The sequence below is a fragment of the Giraffa tippelskirchi genome, chromosome 5, assembly GCF_054371585.1.
Source record: "Giraffa tippelskirchi isolate mGirTip1 chromosome 5, T2T-mGirTip1v1.2.pri, whole genome shotgun sequence".
In the NCBI taxonomy this organism is placed as follows: Eukaryota; Metazoa; Chordata; class Mammalia; order Artiodactyla; family Giraffidae; genus Giraffa; species Giraffa tippelskirchi.
In genome coordinates, this window is record NC_137279.1 from 102,932,144 (window position 1) to 102,953,058 (window position 20,915).

Consider the following 20,915-nt stretch of genomic DNA (forward strand, 5'->3'; position numbering starts at 1 on the left):
TGCATCTCTTCTGAGACGCACACAGTCATTTTTAGTCTTGTGTGATTTGTCAGTGGATCAGAGTCCATAAAGAAAGGGACTGCAGTGTCTACCACTATTCTGTGCTGAGGAAAACAGGCTTTCATGTTGGCCATATGATTTGGGGAAGAGGCCTTTCTTTCCCTTTTAGGTTCACAGTTCCTCTTTATTCTCCATATCTTGTTTAAATATATCGCTCTTTCTCTTTTGCTTATTCTTTGGTTCCTTATGCTTCCTGCAAGGGGTTAGCTGAAAGTGTGGGTTGTGCAACAGTTCCTTTATACAAGTGTGTATTGAATTGTCTGTGTGCTTAGAAGGATGAGAGTTAGGTAGCATGAAGAATGTAAAAGAAGAGACACATGCACAGTTCTTGCCCCAGGGAGTCCCTGCTTAGAGTGGGTTGATGGTCAAGACATAAATAACCACTGACCCCAAGCATTACCATCAGCAAGCATCATTGCATTCTCAGGCAGTATTGCTGAAGAAATTCAAAAGCCAAAATTGTAGAGTCATCAAATTCAGGAGGTGGAAGGGATTTTGTCAAGCACCTTTCCCACTCATCTTGTTTTATAAGATGAGGAACCCAAGGCTTAACGTGGCCAAGTGACTTGTCCTGTATTACATAACTGATTGGAATGTAGAGTGGGACTAAAAGCTGTTTCTCAGCCCCCATTAGGTGACCTAAAGATTCAGCACTATTTCTTTTCATTCTTGGTACCAACTCTCAAGGGACTGCTGTTCAGGGTGAAAACAGAGAAGGGGAAGAGAGAGAAAAGCAGAATTAAAAACAAACAACTTAGGGCCTTTATGAGGCAGCTTGAAAGACCAAGAATTTAACTCTAGCTATACATTTTATTTTTTAATATTCCACGAAACAAAACAATGTGGAAATTCTTTTGAGTTCCTCCTAAAGTAGGTCTTTAATCCTCCTAAAGGATATTAATTATCCACAGGGGCTGTAGAACATACCTAAATGGAATCATACAATTTTAGAGTTAAAGGCAATATTAGAGGTTATTTGGCCTAGCATCTTCTTTTAATACATGAGGAGACTGAGGCTCAGAGAAGTAAAGTGGCTTTTTCAAGATTCACACCTAGTGGAAGAACCAGGGCTTGATCTAGAGGAAAGGTCTGTGGGGAGCCACTCAATCAAAAGCTCTGAGAACATGCTCAAGTCTCCGATGAGAGTTTTTGTAAAATAATATACTAGCTACATTTTTATTCTCTTTCAGATAAGAAACCGACTCATTACATATCTACCTACCTACCTATCTGTCTTCAAGTATGCCCTGAGTATGTCTCACCTACCAGTAGACATGGGTTTTTAAAGCAGAATGATGCAGGAGAATGTAGCCACGTCAGGTGTGGCTTTGCCTTGCCTCCGTTTAGTAAGTGAAGTGCCTCTCAGGATGCAAATGCATCTTCACTTTGTGTGAACTTGAATGTGTACTTTCAGGGTTCTTATTTGATATTCAGTTTCTTTGGTTTGGAAGGTCACAAATCATTGTAATATCTTTAGCTTTAAAAAAATTTGTTTTGACCCTTTGGGCCTGATCCCATCTTTTTAGGGAAGTAGTAGTTTTTGTCTTGAGTCACCACATTAAGTTTATACGCTCTAATTCTTTTCCTTAATGTCTGTTCTTTTTATTATTATTGGTTCTAATTATGCAGAGTTATAACAATTGACAATGATGATTCTCTGATGATTGGGTTGCCTTTCTGAAATTAAACATGGTTCTTAACAAGTGCTCCTAAAGTGGCTGACTTCTAATAAACAAAAAGTTAACCTAAATTGCAAGCACTTGTTTTGAAGGTGTTTTTAGCCTCAGTTCAGTTCAGTCCCTTAGTCGTGTCTGACTCTGCGACCCCATGGACTGCAGCACGCCAGGCTTCCCTGTCCATCACCAGCTCCCAAAGCTTGCTAAAACTTATGTCCATCGAGTTGGTGATGCCATCCAATCATCCTCTGTCGTCCCCTTCTCCTCCTGCCTTCAATCTTTCCCAGCATCAGGGTCTTTTCCAAGGAGTCAGTTCTTCGCATCAGGTGGCCAATGTATTGGAGCTTCAGCTTCAGCATCGGTCCTTCCAATGAATATTCAGGACTGATTTCCTTTAGGATGGACTGGTTTGATCTTGCAGTCCAAGGGACTCTCCTGTGTACATTTTAATACTGTCCTTGCCTTAAATCAGGGATCAGTGAACTTTTTCTTAAAGTGCCAGATGATAAAGGTTTTAAGCTTTGCTGGCCAAGAAGCAAATTAAGGATATGATGTACATACCTATATACCTCTTTAAAACATAACCACTAAAACATGTAAAAGCCAGTTTTAGCCCCTGGGCTGGAGGTGCAAAAACAGGTGGCCTGTAGATTTTGCCCAGGGCAGTATTTGCTCACTTTTATCTTAGAGTATAGTAGCCATTTGAAATGCTTCATGTCCTTGGATGGCATGAGATATGGAAGAACCATTCTTTGTGCTAAGCTTTTTTTTTTTTAAATATACAAAAGGAATTCTTAAAGCAGCTGTTGCTGAAATTAGAACAAAGAATTATATCTGAATCTTCCTGTATCAGTTTTTATTTGATGCGACTTTTCTAGTTGAGATGATCTACACTGGAGGTCTGCACCAAAGCCAAGATCCTGTTAAATAAAGAATGTTTTTAAAAAATAAATAAAAAATCACATTTTTTTCTTTGACAGTAACTGTTCTCTTATTGTCATAAAAGTAATAAGTGTTGTGAAATGTCATTAACTTCATGAAAGTTATCTTTTGTGTGGAAAACTTTTGGGGGTGATTATTGTGATGGTGATGATTTTAATAATTATCTTTGTTCTCAAAAGCTTACAATCTAGAGGAAAACAGATAACAAACCAAATCCAGTCCCAGCTGTGTAGTTGTTGATAGAGCATGCTTCCAAGTATAGACACCACTAGGCTAAGACTTTCACATGTACTACCAGCATCAGCCATGTAGTGAGGGATTGAAGGTTTTGCTGTTTTTGTTATAAGAATACAAGAGTACATAAAACAATGATAGCATTGTGTTTTTAAAAGAAATAATCTGTATAGTATCTGGATGTATGGCATATAAATCTTATCATTAGACCACTGTTTAGTTTTGCAAGATTTCCGCTTTGTCCCTTTGGAAGCATAAACTTTGATTTCATACAGCAGATCAAGTGTAGGTGAAGGAAATTCCAAAGCTTAGGAACAATTTTTTATAAGTCATGTGAGTTTGAATATATACAAATATAGGCAGCATTTGTAGGAAACTTTTCTGTTTAATTCATCTAACATTTATGAGTGTTATGAGTGCCAGATACTAAGCTAAAAATTACTTTATTTGGATATGCTATCTCAGTGTTTCTCAACCTTTTTATCTTTATCACCCCCTTGCCCCAAAGGAGCATTTTTAGAGTTTTTTCCCCCTAATCTCTCTACCCCAACCTCAGGCAATATTAATACCATAGATATATTGTATATCAGTTTATCTATCATAGCCCTTTGGAAGACCATTATAATATCTAAGGTTTTTTTTTTTACCCCCAAGAACCATTATTTTTATGCTTTGGGTTACAGCTCTATCTTTTATGGAAACTAGTGGTTTTGGTCTTGAAGTAGGATTCAAGGCACTGTTATTTATTTCCTCATGCTGTCCATTGTTTTTATTACCTGTGGTTCTAGTCTAAGCCCATTTAAATGGGATTTTATAGTGTTTCAGGACATTTTGAAATTATATTTTTCTATGTATTATATATATTTCAATACATTATTCATTGAATGGTCTTGCATACCTATACATGTGATTATTACATTTTTTTGGGAGAATGACATATTCAGAATCTACAAAGAAATATTTTTTATTTCTCTTCAAACTTATCTCTCAAAGTTCAAAAAAATGCAGGTTTTTCTCCTGCCTACTCGCGCATTCAGGTTTGGTTTGATATGATTTGAGTACAGTTATTTTCCAACTAGGAATCCTTTTAGGCCAAACCATCATATGCTTTTGGAACTTTCTGCCATTAGATATTTTTTGGACTTCAGAATTTTACAGGTGGTCATTTCCTCATGTTAGAGAACAGAAAGCAAACACACTCAGTTTTTTTCTCTGAAATTTTAATTTTTACTGCTCAGTGTCTGAATAATCTAGCAGTTTATGCTACTGAGGCCACTTTGTAGGATGTTCTATCACTCAGGATCCTGGTGGTTCATGTAGTCAGTGTTTTATTAAAGATTAACAAAAGCACAAGAGAAAATGCAGACTCTGTATGTGTGTGTGTGTGTGTGTGTGTGTGAGAGAGAGAGAGAGAGAGGGAGAGAATGTTCTTATTTGGGGAGAAAGTATGACTTAAAAAGTCTACTCCATATAGGTTTGGCTGACTCACTTTGAATGATTTAGAGGTAAGTGAAGGTTAAAAAGTCCTGTATATATCAGGAATCTTAATTAGTATTGATAGTCCTTTGGGTAAAAAGCTCAACCTAGTGGTTCCCAAACTTTGAGTATAATTAAAGCCTTTTGAAGGTGTAAGGATTCTATGGACCCTTGCATTTTGCCTTTTGGCTTTGGTTAAGAATATGAGCACTGAATAGTTGAATGCCTTCTGTACGCCAGTTCTTGTATTAGGCACCGTGAGTCTAGTGATAATAATTCTCGGTCTCTTGGGGAAGAAACAAATAATCATATTATAAGATAATGAATGATATATGTTAGGATTATGGGAATATACAGCAGGGGGCATCAAGCCTATTTCTCAAAGGAAATGAAATTTGAGCTGAAGCTTAAAGGAATTTTAGGTCTTAACTATGAGAAGAGGGCGGGGAAAAGTGTTTGGACTGAGTGAACAGCACGTACAAAGTTCTGGAGGTGCATTAGAACGTGTTCTAGGAACTAAAGAAACCGAGCCTGGCGAGGGTGTAAGGAATGAAGGGGTGATGGTCTGGAGAAGAAGCCAGCTCTCAGTCTCTTGTTTGTATACAATGCATGATGTCAAAATATACTGAGAATTCAATAACCCTTTATAATGTCTTCACATTTTAATAACTGTAACAGCATTTACAGGCCATTTCATATGGACAGGACATTATTTAATAGTCTAGAGAGTGATTTATAAGCATTTGCAAACTCCTTGCAGTAACTGTACAATGTTTGGGAACAACTGGCTTAACTCATTTGTTTTTGCCTATTACTCTGAAGGGTGCTTTTTGTAAACTCATGTGTTTAGAATACGTTTGCCATATTTTAATCACAAGTAGATGCTTTCTCAGGATCCATTCAGTGAAATTTGGTAAAGGTATGGATTGTATGCTAGAAGACAGGAAAGACCACCTTCTGTTATGGCAGCAACAGGAGTTTTCCAATGCTGTTTGTGTACCCTTGTCCACTCTTTCAAGTGATGATTGAAGAGGCTAGGCACTCAGTTCAGCTTTTGAGCTCTGATAAATGAGCCCAGACTATAAACTGGAAGATAAGGGTGTTTGCAAATTCTTGTGTAAATAAAGCATGGTTTCCCATTGCAGTGGTTACTGATTTCATAGTTTCTGATGAAGATGAACAGTGCTATGAATTAACAGTTTTGAAGTGTATACCATGGCAGCTTCTTTCTGGTTTAGATATATTAAAATCAGTGTGTGTTTATTGCTTTATTCATATGGGGGGGGTAGTGTTGAAAAACCCAAATGCATGGAAACCAAGTAAGGTGGAGCTTCAGAAGATAATTCCCAGCCTCACAATTCCCCGTGAAATTCTTTTCCTGTGGGAAACTTTTAATTTGGAAGCATTCAGCCTAATGTGGGAACCAAGATTAACATTTTCTGAAATACTACAAGAAAAGCAGAAATGTTCTGCTCAGGAAGCTGAATTTACATAGTAGAAAAATGGGCTGTCCTACAGTATTTGGTAGTCTTTATTAGTTGTGATAAAAAAAAAAAGTTGTGTGTGTGTAGGAGAGAGAGAGAGAAAGAAAGAGAGAGAGGAGGGAGAAATTGATTGTATATTGGTCTTTGTTTCCTTTACATCAAACCAGCAAAGCCCTAGAAAGTGTGTTTTACCACAGACGGCCCAACACTGGGCCCTAACTCTGTACATGAATACTTTTTTTTTAGTTCTTTTTGTTTTTCCTTCTTGCTGAGTAAGCTATAGTATTTCCTTTTTTTTAATTTTCTCTTTCTCTTTTGGGGGAAGGGAGGTGAGAAGGGGAGTGGGAATGGCAAGAAGAAGTCAACATCACAGAACTCTTCCCTTTTTCCCTCTTTACCAGGAAGTTAGCAAGACGTCTTCCTGTACCTTTTTTATTTTTTTAAAGTCAGTAATTAGCATAACCCAGTGGTTACCTTCACACAGAGTTACAGAATCAAAAAGTTGACAACCTGATGAGATGTTCAACTGGAGGTACTGAGAGGAGGGTGACAGTGAGGTTGGATTAGTAGGTTGGGCCTCTTGAATTCCAATCCAAGAGTTTAGACTTGATTCTGGAGACTCTTGGGCATCTAGGAGTTTGTAAGCCAGAGCCTTGGGAATTAAGCATTATATAGGAACTTTAACTGGTTACAGTTAGCTTTGGCTGTTAGCAATCATTTTTATCTACTTTAACAGGGGCCCGAGGGACGGGGAGGGGGCAGGAAACTAAGCTGGCATTATGGTCACAGGAAAGAACAGACTGATTTGGGACCTTTTCAGACTGCAGACCTTTGTTACTGACCAATGCTTAATTTGGTTTCTGGGTTTTGTAATTTTTTTTCCCTCTGCCCTTACCTCATTTACCTTAACAACAGCTCCCCCTTCTCGAGCTCAGCTAGGGCAGGCTGCCACTGCGGATTGGGGGGCCGAGAGGCCTAGAGCAAGAAGAAAGTGGGTTGAAAGCAGAGTTCTGTTTAAAGAATTTTCTGCTGGAAACCAGCCCAGAGGGAGTAAAGAGGAGCTTTAATGAGGAGCAGCTGCAGGGCCGACGCAACCCACATGAGACATTCTCCCCCACTCCGTTCCACATTCTGTGTAGTTTTTAAAAAATCATGATTTTGAAATAGCTGTTTTGTAAAGCATGCCTCTCTTTTTCTTCTTCTTCTCTGTGGTGGTGTTTTGCTTTGTTGTTTTACTTTTTTAATGACCAAATCCTCACTAAAAAAAAAGCTGAAGGCAGAGCTGCAGAGAAGCCCTGGGTGCCATTTGGGCTCACCCTGCTGATACAGAACGGTCGGTGGAGAAAACAAGGAGAGAGAACACTGGCTTTTATTTGGAAAAGGGGCTTATTTCCTGCTCAAACTTTGGTCATCTTGGAGCTGACACAAGCTACTACAGTATTTTAAGCCTTTCTCTAGACGAGTGGCTATTCACTTAGGAAACTTGAAAGAACAAATTTTTCTGTCCTGTATTACTAGGGAGACTGATCCTGAATCACAGCCATTGCTAGATAGATTGGAATTGCTATTCAAATCCCAGCTTCGTTGAAATCTGTAAAGTGGCTACATGTAAACGAATCCAGGCTGCTGGTGACATGTGAGAGCTGGGGTCTGGTTTTCATCTGTTTTATTGAGAGGGGACTTATGGGCATCCATTCAGTTGGAATGTTTTCTAGTTCCGTTAGGAGAATCCTCTGTTTTTCTCTCTCTTTTTTCCCCTTCATTCCTCCCCTTCACTTCATTCTGCATGTGTGTGTTTGAATAGTAACAATGAAAGAGTGGGCCTCTTCGTGTCAGAAATGGCAGACTTTTTCAGAAAAATGCGTGACTGTATGGAGCTGATAAAGTGTTCAGATTAGTTTATGAAATTGTTTTACAGGAAAAAAGCGCCCTCCCACAAAACTTTCCCTGTACTCAAAGCATCCTCTGTGAACTATGTTCTTTCAGAGATCCAAAGCCAGAGAAGGGAAGACACGAGGAGGAAGTCACTGAGAAAACTACTTAAATAAGTTGTAAATTTCCTCCAGAGGAGGGCATTCATATAGTTTCAGGAACCAAAGGCAGTTTTTAGGGGTTGTTTTTTTTTTGTTGTTGTTATATTTTTAGAAGGTTTTTTTACATACACCTTTAGTTCAAGATGTAGGCTATTTTCCAAAAAATGATACTGGGGTAACTCAATAGAACTATAGATTTGTAAGGGGACTTGGATGATAAAGTCAACTTGAGCCATCTTGAGAAGAGAGCTATTTAATCTCTTGTTTTCAGTGGAGAGTCCCAGTTCCCACTGAGACTAACAAGGCATATGGTGTACTCCTATTACAGTTGAACGTGGATTTGCAAAGTTGAAAGGTCTCCTGTATTAGGAGATGGCGTCCTTTATTTCTGGCTGTCTCACTTACCCATCTCTCCCCTTTCTTCCTGTGTCCATAATTTCTTCCTGTGTCCATAATTCATCCCTGGGATGTGAGGGATGATCTTGTACCCCAGGATGATTTTTTTTGGTTGCCTTGCCTTGTGTTCTAACAGGCAGAGCCTCACATGAGGTTGAGAGGGGATTTTGCAACATAGGTGGTCATAGTGTTCAAGCCACCTGCCCCAGGGTCTGAAGACTTGCTCTTCCCCACAAAAATATCAGTTTGAGAGAGACACAGGGAAGACCTCACTATGGCTTAATGAAGAAGAGCCATATTGGAAGAAATAATGTAGTTTATAACATGGAATACAACTACTGTTAGATCAGAGATGGGTGAGATGGTTTGGAGAAAGCTTAATAAAGGATATAGGTTTTGAACAGATCTTTGAAACAAGGATAGAAGAAAGGAAAATAAATTAGAGATGGTAAAATGTGATACTTCTCACTGGTGATTAGATAGAAGATTTTCATATAAGGAACAGTAGATCTGAGTGTGGAGATAATTTGGAGTGCTTAAGTTATGGGTCACTAAGGAATAAGCTGGATGATAGGAGTGGGGCAGACAAATAGGTCATAAGAAAGGCTGGGCAATGAAACTAGCTTCTGAGCAGAGAAGTGACATGATCAAAATTATACTTGAGAAGGATCATTCTTTAAGTAGTGTGGTTACTTTCAGGGAGCAATTTTCTCCCTGAATTTAATGAAGAGGTGTAGATAGGATGCTGGTGTAGTTGAGATAATAGAACTGACTGAATAACAGCCAATCTAGGGGTAAAACTTCATAGAATACTTTCAGTTAAGTGATGCTTTATATTTTGATGAAGACTAGGTAAAGACAGAAATACAGTTGTAGGTAATCCAAAACTAGGGTAAATTTCTGGATTTATAGACAAACTTGCAGCAGGTCAGTTTGGTGTCCTTATCAGTACAACAGAGGTTCAGACCAATTGACTTCTGAGATTTGGTGCAGTGTTGAAATTCTGTGATTATATGAATAAAGTGTAAAGTTATCTAAATAAAGGAAACTTGGGGTAAAGATTCAGCATGTTGAATTGAAAAGAAAGAAATTACAGGACCAATTATTGCATTCAAAAAAACATGGTGTACTAATAAAGGATGGGTTGAATATGGCATAAAAGTAGTTCATGTGGAAAGAAAAGTGTGGACTTTTTAACTGAATCTGGATTTTGTAACTTTTATAAAAGTGAACACAGCTTTAAGCAGCAATAGTAGAAACAACAGTGTCCAACTCTATGCTGTAGTGGTAAGAACATATGTATTATGTGTGGGTTTTTTTTTTTTTTTCCCATTTTGGGTCCTACCTTTTAAAGAGGTTTTTGATGAACTAGAATCATCTAGTTGGGGGTAGGCAGATAGCCCAGTTTTGAAGTATGTGGGCTCTGGAGTCATACCTGGATTTGAGGTCTGCCTCTAATGTCTACTAGCTCTGAAATCTTCGTCTTTCTAAGCTTCAAGGTCCTCACATACAGAATGGACATAATGATATAGCATAACTGTTAGAGGGAGTAATAAAAACAAAATGCTTAGCAAATACATAATACATAGTAAGTTCTTCAAAAATGTTGGTAACTCTTATTATTATTACTATTGTTATCTCAAGCATACGAGAGCCACTAAAATGGTGAAGAAGTATGGAATAGTCCAAAGCATTGAATCTTGGAAAAAGAAAACAAAACAAAATAATTACCTGTAAATTCTTGAAGGGCCATATGTAAGAGAAGCTTGTTCCTTTTTTGTTCTAGAGGACAGGCATAGCCAGCAAATGGAAATTATAGGGAGGCAGAATTATTTTTTTAAATAAGATATAACTCACATACTAAAATTTTTTTAATTAAAATTTTTTATTGAAGTATATAGTTGATTTACAATGTTGTGTTAGTTTCTGGTGTACAGCAAAGTGATTCAGTTATATATATATATTAATATATATATATTTTACCTGGTGGTTTGTTATAGGATATTGAGTATAGTTCCTTGTGCTACACAGTAGGACCTATTATTTATCTATTTTTATATATAGTAGTTTGTATCTAGGAACTCTACACTCTTAATTTATCCTTTCCCCACTCTCTTTCCCTTTTCATTTGTTTTCTACGTCTGTGAGTCTGTTTCTGTTTTGTAAATAAGTTCATTTGTATCATATAATAGATTCCACATATAAGTGATATCATGTGTTATTTGTCTTTCTCAGACTTCATTCAGTATGACAATCTCTAGGTCCATTTATGTTGCTGCAAATGGCATTATTTCATTCTCTTTTATGCGTAACATTCCATCATGTGTGTGTATATACCACATCTTCTTTATTCATTCATCTGTTGGTGGACATTTAGGTTGCTTCGATGTCTTGCTATTGTAAATAGTGCTGCTATGAACACAGAAGTACAAGTATCTTTTCGAATTACAGTTTTGTCTGGATATATGCCAAGGAGTAGGATTGCTGGATCATATTGCTCTATTGTTAGTTTTTTAAGGAACCTCCATACTGTTTTCCATAATGGTTGCGCCAATTTACAGTCCCACCAACAGTAATTCATATACTATTAAACTGACCCTTTTGAAATGTACAATTCAGTGGTTTTTAGTATATCCACAGTTAAGTGTAACTATCAGCATTATATAATTTCAAAACATTTTCACTACCTTCCAGAGACTCTCCCTATTCTTTAGCAGTCCCTCTCCAGTTCCCCTCTTCCCAGCTCCTGGTAACACTAATCTACTTTCTATCTCTATAGATTTGCCTGTTCTGACCTTTCACAAAAATGAAATTATACAATATGTGGCCTTTTGTGTCTAGCTTCTTTCACTTAGCATGATATTTTCAAGGTTTGATACATATCACAGTGTGTATCAAATCTTCATTCCTTTTTATGGCAAATAATATTTCATTGTATCGATATACCACATTTTATTTACCCATTCATCGGCTTTGGATGTTTGGGTTGTTTCCACTTTTTTTTTTTCCACTTTTTGTTATTATAAATAATGCTACTGTGAACATTCTTTACAAATTTTTGCATTGATTTACATTTTATCCTTCTTGGTATATACATACCTAGGAAGGAAGGCAGAATTTGAAGACATCAGAAAGAAAAGCTGCTGGACAATGAGATCTACCCACACCGAAGACAATTCTATTGTTGAAGTAGTGAGCCAATATTTTATCTTACTTAACGAATGCATGGCATTTACTATGCACTAGATAACTGTTCTAAGTGCTTTACAATTATTTAAAACCCTACAAGGTAGGCACTGTTTTTAACTTTATTTTACCACAAGGAGGTTTAATAACTTGCTCAGGATCACTCTCAGAGTAAATGGGATTGAAATCCAGGTGATCTAATTCTAGTGTCTGCACTTTTAATAGTAGAAAGAGGATAATTTCAAGTATTTATTAAATTCTATTTCTTAGACATCATACTTAGCTGCTTTTATTCCCATAGAGGCTGTGATCATCTTTCAGGGATATTTTAGAAAGAATTATGTCTTTGGGTAGAAATTACATTAGGATGTCTTGAATCCCATGGTTCTCTTATTATTATACAGTGACGGATGGAAGTGGGGGGAAAAGCCAGCAACAAGATGTCTGAGGCTTTTTAATTGATCATACTTTTTATCAGAAAGGAGACGGTGAGTGTCTATGATAAGTACTATAGCAATTCAGTTTAACAAGACTTCAGAACATAGTCCTAATGGTGAATGGAAGCCTTAGAAAAACGGAGAAATCAAAGTTTCATGGAAATATGACAATACTTTTGAAATGTATAATTTCAAGTATTGGCAGGATATGTTAGGGTAAGTAAATGACTTTTAGTAACTGAACATATGGAACTGGTGCTGGATACATGAAGGTAGTTGCTTAAAACTAAATGAACAAAAACCAAAATAACAAGTACATAAGGGAGGAAAGAGCAGTCCAAGCCAGACTTAAACTCCAAGTGGCCATAAATTGATGGGGAGGAAGAAGAAGAGGATTCCACAATCTAAATTAAGAATTTGCCAAGCTTTGAGGTACAGAGGGAGTCATAGAAGCCAAATGTAAACCAATTAGAGTGATGGAGGTATGGTCAGCAATGCCTCCTCTTAAGAATTTCCTTATGAAGAAATCTAAGGTACCTGAGACCACTGAACTTGACAAGTTCTGAATTTTGCATAATTTTCAAATGTCATAAAATATTATTTTCTTTTGATTTTTCCCCCCAACCATTAAAAAGTGTAAAAATCATTTATAGCTCTCAGGCCATAAAAAAAAAACAAAAAACAAGCAATGGATCGAAGTAGACTCACAAGCTCTAGTTGTCACCTCTATTTTTACTGGTTTCTTAAACACATCTTAGTTGAAACATTTTTCTTTTAGTGGTAGGAAGCAACAATGTAGATTAAACCTTAGTAACAGATAATTCGGGAATACTTTTGTTTGGCTCCAGAATCTTCCCTGGTGGCTCAGATGGTAAAGAGTCTACCTGCAATGTGGGAGACACAGGTTCAATCCCTGGGTCAGGAAGATCCTCTGGAGGAGGAAATGGCAACCCACTCCAGTATTCTTGCCTGGAAAATCCCATGGACCGAGGAGCCTGGCAGGCTACAGTCCATGGGGTTTCAAAGAGTTGCTCATGACTGAGCGACTTCACTTTACTCTAGAATCTTCCATATTGCTTCATTTTTGTTTTCCTGGGAACCTTACACTTTCATTATGTTTATGAAGCTAATATTTAAGTAAATTTGTGTTCTCTGAGCAGATGCCACATGATAGTGTTGGGGAGGTGGTGATGATGGTAGCAAAGCTTGGGCAAAGCCCACCCAGGCTTGAAAGTTTGTTATTATTTATAAGGTAAATAATTCCCATATGGGAGAATCAGGAGTTGTCAGCCAAGCTTAATGCCCAGAAGACTGTTACTGTGCATGAGAATTGTGTTGCAGTTTTAACACCATCCATAACAGATTTCTCAAATAAGTTGCAAATGCTTTTAATAATATGGTTAATTTTAGCTATACTACATTGGCAATTTTTGCTGCTTTACTTAAAAAATAATTAGAAAACAACCTATTCTATTATAGAATCAAGCTGTGATTTGAATAAAGCATTCTATTTTCCTCAGTAAGTACAAAGAGAGAAAAAAGTTTTTCATTTGCAAAACTTTAAAAAATATTTATAAAGTTTTTCACATACTTTGTTCAATTCTTACATGAGCCTCATGATGGAGGTAGCTTTATTAACTATTTAAAATGTAAAAGAGCTGATAGTGAAGTTAAGTAATTTATTCAAGGTCATACCACCAGGACTCCAGATAGGCCTTCTGACGATATGAGGTGGATACTCCTCATTGGAAACTTCAGCCAGTCTTTGGTTTCAGTGCTGTGCCCTCTCCTCACTGCCTCTGATTCTCTAGCTTTACATGTTCACAAGGATGTTCAGAGCTCTACCTGCTCCTGATTCTGCTGTGCTTACTATACAGAGCTCTGAGAAGAGATGAGGAGGCTGGGACTAGCTCCATCACTGCCACTGAAGCTACTTACTAGTTCTGTTTCCTCTTCCATTCTGTCTTAGTCCCCAAATATCTGGTCCTCCTTCTTTCCTCAAAACTATGACCTCTAAAGACCTTATGTGGTTAACCAGTGGCTACTAAACATCGTGGACAGGTTGGCAAAGACAAGAAGGAATGAAACAGAACCCCAGGACTTAAAGTCTGGGTGGTTGGGAGAGTCAAGAGACAGTGACTGAGCTTTGGAGGATGCAGTAGGAGCTGGTTTTGAGGGGGAGAATTTAGTTTGGTTTAAATGTATTATCTTCAAGGTAATGGTGGAACAGCCTTGTAGTTAGTTTTCTATCCTCCAAAAAGTCAAATGGAGAAATAGGCTGAATTGAACCAAGTATCTGGGGCGACAGCCAAATGGCAAAATTTATAGTTAGAATCAAAGACTTTTTGTTCCTTTTAAATGCTTCTTAGAGATCCTGTTTAAACAACCTCTTCATTATGAAAATAGCGACTTTCTATGCCTTTTTTTATGGTGTTTGGAGAAAATTGTTATAAATATTACACACATTTTGGGATGGTTGTGCATCTTATGAATCAGTGGTGGCATGTAAAAAGATTTCTCAACATAATATTTGGGAAATGTTGTAGACTGTTGTTCTTGAATTGTTTTCGCTTCTTCACTTTGGTGTTTGTATGGTACCTTACATATTTTTAATGTTATTTTAATGTTATGCTGTGATTTTTTGGTTAGGAAAGCTGCTTGCTACTAATATCTTTGCAGATTTAAGTTTCTGAAAAGTCTCTTTGAATTCTTCCCCATTCCTGAACCTCCTTTTCCTTTGTCACAGTCTCAACCCCTTGAACATGATCCAGAAATCTAGATATGGGCCAACTGATGTCTCAGTGGAAATAAGAAAAACTTATTATTCCTCAGTGCTTAATTGAAGCCACCTGATATTTTACAGATTTTAAATTTGAGAGGATAAGGGGATCAGTCCATGCATTATCATGTGTGTCTTAATTCTATCAATTGACTTAGTCAAAAGGAGAAAGTTATTGAATTTGAAGACAAATCTCCACCATGCTGCACAATACAGTGCTGTTACAGCGTACCAGCCTGCACCTACATGAAAAAAGCCATGGTTGTATTTTGCCTCTGAATAAGGATCATAATCAAAAAGACATGAGAGTATGTGGTTAAGTACTCTAAACACTTCTCCTAAAGTGAGACAGTCTTATAGGTTGTGCCTTCAGGTTTCTCAATTCACAATCTAGTATTTTCTTGAATGAATTGCATTATCTGGTAAGTCTGTGGACTTATAAGAAGTCAAATGTTTTCATGGACTCCTCTCTTTTCCATATAGATGTCCAGAGGGCTTCTTGGGAGAATATTGTCAACATCGAGACCCCTGTGAGAAGAATCGTTGCCAGAATGGTGGGACGTGTGTGGCCCAGGCTATGTTGGGGAAAGCCACCTGCCGATGTGCCCTGGGCTTCACAGGCGAGGACTGCCAGTACTCTACTACTCACCCCTGCTTTGTGTCTCACCCCTGCCTGAATGGAGGCACCTGCCACGTGCTTAGCCGGGACACCTATGAGTGCACCTGCCAAGTCGGTTTTACAGGTAACAAGTGGGACTCAGGCCCATACTTTCATATTCTCAGCAGGTACTTCCATTTAGTGTCTTTTAGATACTATCATCTGGTTCCTTATGGTCCCCCTCTATAGTACATGGAGAAGGCAATGGCACCCCACTCCAGTACTCTTGCCTGGAAAATCCCATGGACGGCAGAGCCTGGTAGGCTGCAGTCCATGGGGTCGCTAGGAGTCGGACACGACTGAGAGACTTCACTTTCACTTTTCACTTTCATGCATTGGAGAAGGAAATGGCAACCCACTCCAGTGTTCTTGCCTGGAGAATCCCAGGGATGGGGGAGCCTGGTGGGCTGCCGTCTATGGGGTCACACAGAGTCGGACACGACTGAAGTGACTCAGCAGCAGCAGCAGGTATAGTACATGTTTATCATTATGGGAAGGAACTGGAATGTTCTAGTCAACTATCATTAACTTCCTTTTGAAAGGGGAGAAAGAGAAAGCAAAAGGGTCAAATACTCTGCAGTGGTTGACTGCCTGAAGTGTATATATCAGGACTGGGGATCATAATTACTTCCCTGTCACTGGAAGAAAAGTTGTTAGTGTTATTGATAACTTATTCCTTAAAAACTTCTCTCCCCAGACATTCAGGACACTGGCTTTTCTGGTTTTCTAAACCAATTGTTTCTTTTGCTTCTCCATTGCCTTGTCCTTGTCCTTGTCCTCATGCATTTAATTTTTGTGTTCTTTGAAACTCTGCTTTGAGCCCTCTTTTGAGCCATATGACAGCTTTCCCCAGGGAATCTCACTATCTCAAGTTTCTTCAGCTGTCATCATCTTCATCTCCTGCTGATGACTCTCACGATCATCCTTTTTGCTTTACACTGACACTGAGATTCAGGCTCGTGTTTCTAACTATCTATTGCATATTATCCTTGGAAATTCAACAGGTACCTGAAACTCAACATGTTGGTATAGATAGTGACACCAGTGTACCTTCCAAATACCCCAAGCTAGAAACTCCCTCTCATTTATCTGTACCCCACTTGGACTCAGGCATGCATTTTAATCTGAGTTACTTCTCATCTGTCTACTTCCCTCCATTTCCTCTTCTGCTCTGTAGTTGACATTCATGTCCTTTCTCACCTGGACTCCTGCAGTTGTTTCCTAGTTGGTTTCCTCACCTTTACTTTCTCCCCATCTTGTTTACCTGTCACACTGCCACATCTGTAATTATACATGCAAATCCTCTCACAAACTCACCTGCTTACCATGCCTAGTAGCTTTTCATCACCTGCAGAGTAAACTGCAGACTCTTTTACTCGGCTTTCACAGCCCTTCACAGTCTAGGCCTTGCGTCTTTTTATAGCCTCACCTTCCCACAAGCATCTCGCTTTAGTGACGCCAGCGTTCTCATCATTTCCTGAAAATGTCATACTTCCTGTTGCCTCCGTGCTATTGCATACCCCTTTGCTGGAATGCCCTTTTCCACATTTGGAGGTTGCCTAATGTTATTGTAAACTCTCAGTGACCCTCTCACGATTCCCTTACACAGTTAGTCTCTGTGTTCTATTATTTTATGTGTCATAGTTTATTGTAATTAATTTTTACATGTCTCTCATTTGACTGTATTATGAGTTCTTCAAAGGTGGGTCTGAGCTTTATTCAAAATGAACCATAAGTGTTTATTAACTTAGTTGTGAAAAGGAGAACTATTCACGGTTTCGTCCTCCAGTATATCAACAATTCTGTAAATCTAATTAGAAAATGAAAAACACACTCAGAAAACTAGACTGGATCATTCAGTTTGGAATGCTTGTTCTATTGGTTTTTCGTTAAAAGGTGTTGTTACAGTTATATTTCCGTCATGACTATGACAGCATTGATACTGTGAGTCACTGAAGAGATTTGGTGGTGAGAGAATAATTTTTCCTGATTGTCAGTTTCAAGTTGTTTTGCTCTACAAGGCAAGGGAGGGCATATCCACTTAAAACATTTTAATCCTGACTCTTGGAAATGGCAGTGATACCTTCTTCATAATTAAAACGTTACTCTGAAATAACCCTCAAATTAAAGCAGATTCCTTGCTATTAAAAAGATCTCTTCTTGGTTGTCCTTAGGGTGCTAGTCATCTTTATACATCTGCCACTTTCATCTACCAGTTTAGGAACCACCACAGGTCAAGCTCACCCTTTTAGTTTTAGGATAGCTCACTATGCCACCTCATCAGACCTTATGAGCTCACCTCACTCATAGATGAAAAAAACAGAGGCAGAAGGTTAGTGCTTGTACAAAACGTATATGGGAAACCAAGGTCAGCAACCTTCTTGTTTCAGTTGTAGGCAAATACTCTGATATACACTTTTGGCAGAAGTAACCGTTTTTATCTGTTCTCCACTTTAGGTAAGTACTCTCAGTACAATGAAGGAAAATAGGGAGAAAAATTAAGGTTTTTAATTCTGTCTTCCCTGAGGTATACATGCTGTACCTAGACTTTTTTTTTTCATCTTTTCCCTTTGATTTGATATTCCTGGTAGACAGAGAGTACTTTTGTGTACTCATGTGTCACCTCTCTCTCCCTTTTAGAGAATTTGTCATGACTCTTACTTGCTTTTCTATGGGGAGGTGGGGTCAAAGATTTGGATGTTTACCTAGACAACCAACTGGAGTATTAACACATTCAGGAGATTCTCAGATCTTTAGTTTTGAAAAAACTCAAACTCATGAAAATAGAAAGTCACGTGAATACCGAATTTACTAGTAGCATAGGAGTATTTTTTTTTTTCCCTCTCTCTCTCTACCTCAGAGAATCTGTTTTGATTCCTTGAGATCGGATACTGTCTTCCGGATTCTTTCTAGCACTTTGCTACCTGAGAGAGTCCACAAGAATTACCTTTCTAGACCTTTATTCTTATGACAGCTTCTAGTTTTTTTCATGTTTAAGAAGCCAGAGATTCTTCATCTTCTTCAAACACATCCTGCACTATTTTTGTCAAGACCGCAATTAACAAAATGTTTCCCAGAATACGTGTGCATATGTGTTGTGTTTAAGGGAAATAGAAGTCATATTGTTTTTATCATCTAAGAAGTCTGTTTAGTCACAGTGTATTGTGGAAAATATCAGTACACTTTATTTTCATTCAAAAGACATGATTTGAGAGCCCACTCTAGGGATTGGAGCCCTGCTAGTGTGACAGGTGACATAATAAAAGAAAACAGCAAACTTGGGGTATGTGTTTGCATGTGTAGGGGTGTGTATGTGAGGGAAAGAGAGGGGGTGGGGGTTTGGGTACCTGAGCGGAGCAGTAAGGATGACTTTATGGCAGTGGTGACTTATGAGTAGAATTGTCAAGACAGTGGAGCCCACTGGGTGAACAACAAGGAAGACAGCCTTCCAAACAGAGGAGTATCTTAGGCAGAAACAAAGAGGTGTGAGACACTAGGTGGATCCAGACCCTTCTGTGCTGCAGGGATTCTTGTAGGCTTCCTGTGATTCACCTACAGTCACTCCTGTGCTCCACTGAGTCTTTGTGTCTCAGCTAAGGGCCCTGGAGAGTGCTCCTGTCAGATGAACTTGGGGAGGCTCTGATATGGGCTTCCTGTACAATTCAGAGAGCTTAGGGATTCTCCACGCAATGGCTTCCTTACATCACCTGTTGGGTAAGAGATGTGGGGTGGGATGGGGTTGACACCCATTTCTGTGGGCAGTGCTTACTTCTATTATCTTTCCTGTAGGTAAACTGTGCCAGTGGACTGATGCCTGCCTGTCCCACCCCTGTGCAAATGGAAGTACCTGTACCACTGTGGCCAACCAGTTCTCCTGCACATGCCTCGCAGGCTTCACAGGGCAGAAATGTGAGACTGATGTCAATGAGTGTGACATTCCAGGACAATGCCAGCACGGTGGCACCTGCCTCAACCTCCCGGGTTCCTATCAGTGCCAGTGCCCCCAGGGCTTCACAGGCCAACACTGTGACAGTCCCTACGTGCCCTGTGCGCCCTCCCCCTGTGTCAACGGAGGCACCTGCCGGCAGACTGGTGACTTTACCTTTGAGTGTAGCTGCCTTCCAGGTAAGGAGTCCCCCTAGTGTCCTGGGTTGGGGGATGCACCTCCAGCGGGAAGGAAGGGGATGGGGTGTGGTTCAGTGTTCCTTGAGGAAGTATCCTTCCCAGCAGGGAAAAGGGGAAGTGAGAATGTTGCGTGGGGTGGTTTGCTGGTGAGAGAGGAGTTTTATGGGCCCAGTGTGGTCCGTAAACTGAACAGGGGGTAATTTAACATGTCAGAGTTTATGATGATGAGTGACTTGGAAATTGTTTATTGTCCTTTTTGGAGGAACAGTGAGAAAAAAGAGAAACAGAGCTCTGGGAAAGGATTGATAAGTCTATAGAATGGAAAGGAACACAAGGAGAGCTAGACATTGAAAAATTTATATGTGTGATTAATAAAATGCTTTAAACTGAATTGATAGTAATAATAGATGATCAACTTTCTTATATGCTTTTACCTCTGATGGAATAATGGTACCTCCCTACTCTTTTATAATTTTCCTTGAAATTCTGGTCTTTAGAAACCTCTCTGTGTAGCCTCTCTAACTTTGGGGTAACCCTACCCAGCCTTGAAGCTGGAGACTTTTGCAGCTGGCGTGGTGGTAGTGCTCTGTTAATGAGTGAGCACTTTTTGATGAGCGCTGATAGATTATGTATGGCACAATGACACATAACCCAAGACAGAAGCAAAAGAGGAGCAATGTGTGGGAGCTTGGGGCCCATTTTCTGTAGGATGGAAAAAGGATCAAGGCTGGCCAGTTCACTAAACTCCTTATAAAACTGATGAAGAGGCCGAAAACTGAGAATTTTGATTGAGAACAGAGCACAAGTGGCTGGAGCAGATGAATCACTAAGCAACAAAGATTCTGTTTTTATACAAATATCCTTAGTGCAAAAACAAAAGAAGGAAAACCCGTAGGGGGGAATAACGTGCTGAGTAAGCAGAATTGCCTCAAAAAACTATTCTAGCCACTCTTTTGGAGTATGAATCTTAGATTCTGGTGTTGTGGATATGGGTCACATGTAATGGGATCGTGTGTTTTCTCTTTTGGGGATTAAAGGTCATACGTTAGTCTTCAGGATAAAAGCAAATGGTAATTTATTCATTTCATTCAGTTAAAATTTTTTGGCTGGCAGCTATGTTCTAGGCACCATCCTGTGTACTTGGAATACACAATACAAGACACTGCCACATTATAGAAAAAGATACTACTTAACCATAAGCCACGAAAACAAGCTGTTTAATTGCCTTGCTTTCGGTTTCTCTTTCAGTGAAGAATAGATAATGCTGTCAGTTTAGACACTAAATATTTATTTACCTAATATTACTGTCATCCACATTATCTTGTAGAAGGAATAACTAAAAGATATCTTTATTCAATCCTGCTTTTGTTTGCATTTTAAGGGTTGAAAGAAGGAAACAGAAATGTAAACAATTTAATTTTGTGAATAT

At 38.8% G+C, this 20,915-nt stretch overlaps 1 protein-coding gene across 1 annotated transcript in view; it reads left to right on the forward strand.

Annotated features, from left to right (window-relative positions):
* Nucleotides 1–20,915, forward strand: part of NOTCH2 (notch receptor 2) — a 176,475-nt gene that overhangs the window by 63,847 nt on the left and 91,713 nt on the right. The window contains exons 3-4 of the mRNA XM_081486126.1: nt 15,187–15,446; nt 19,151–19,486. Coding sequence (XP_081342252.1) covers nt 15,187–15,446; nt 19,151–19,486 — 596 coding nt within the window. The remainder of the gene's footprint in view (nt 1–15,186; nt 15,447–19,150; nt 19,487–20,915) is intronic.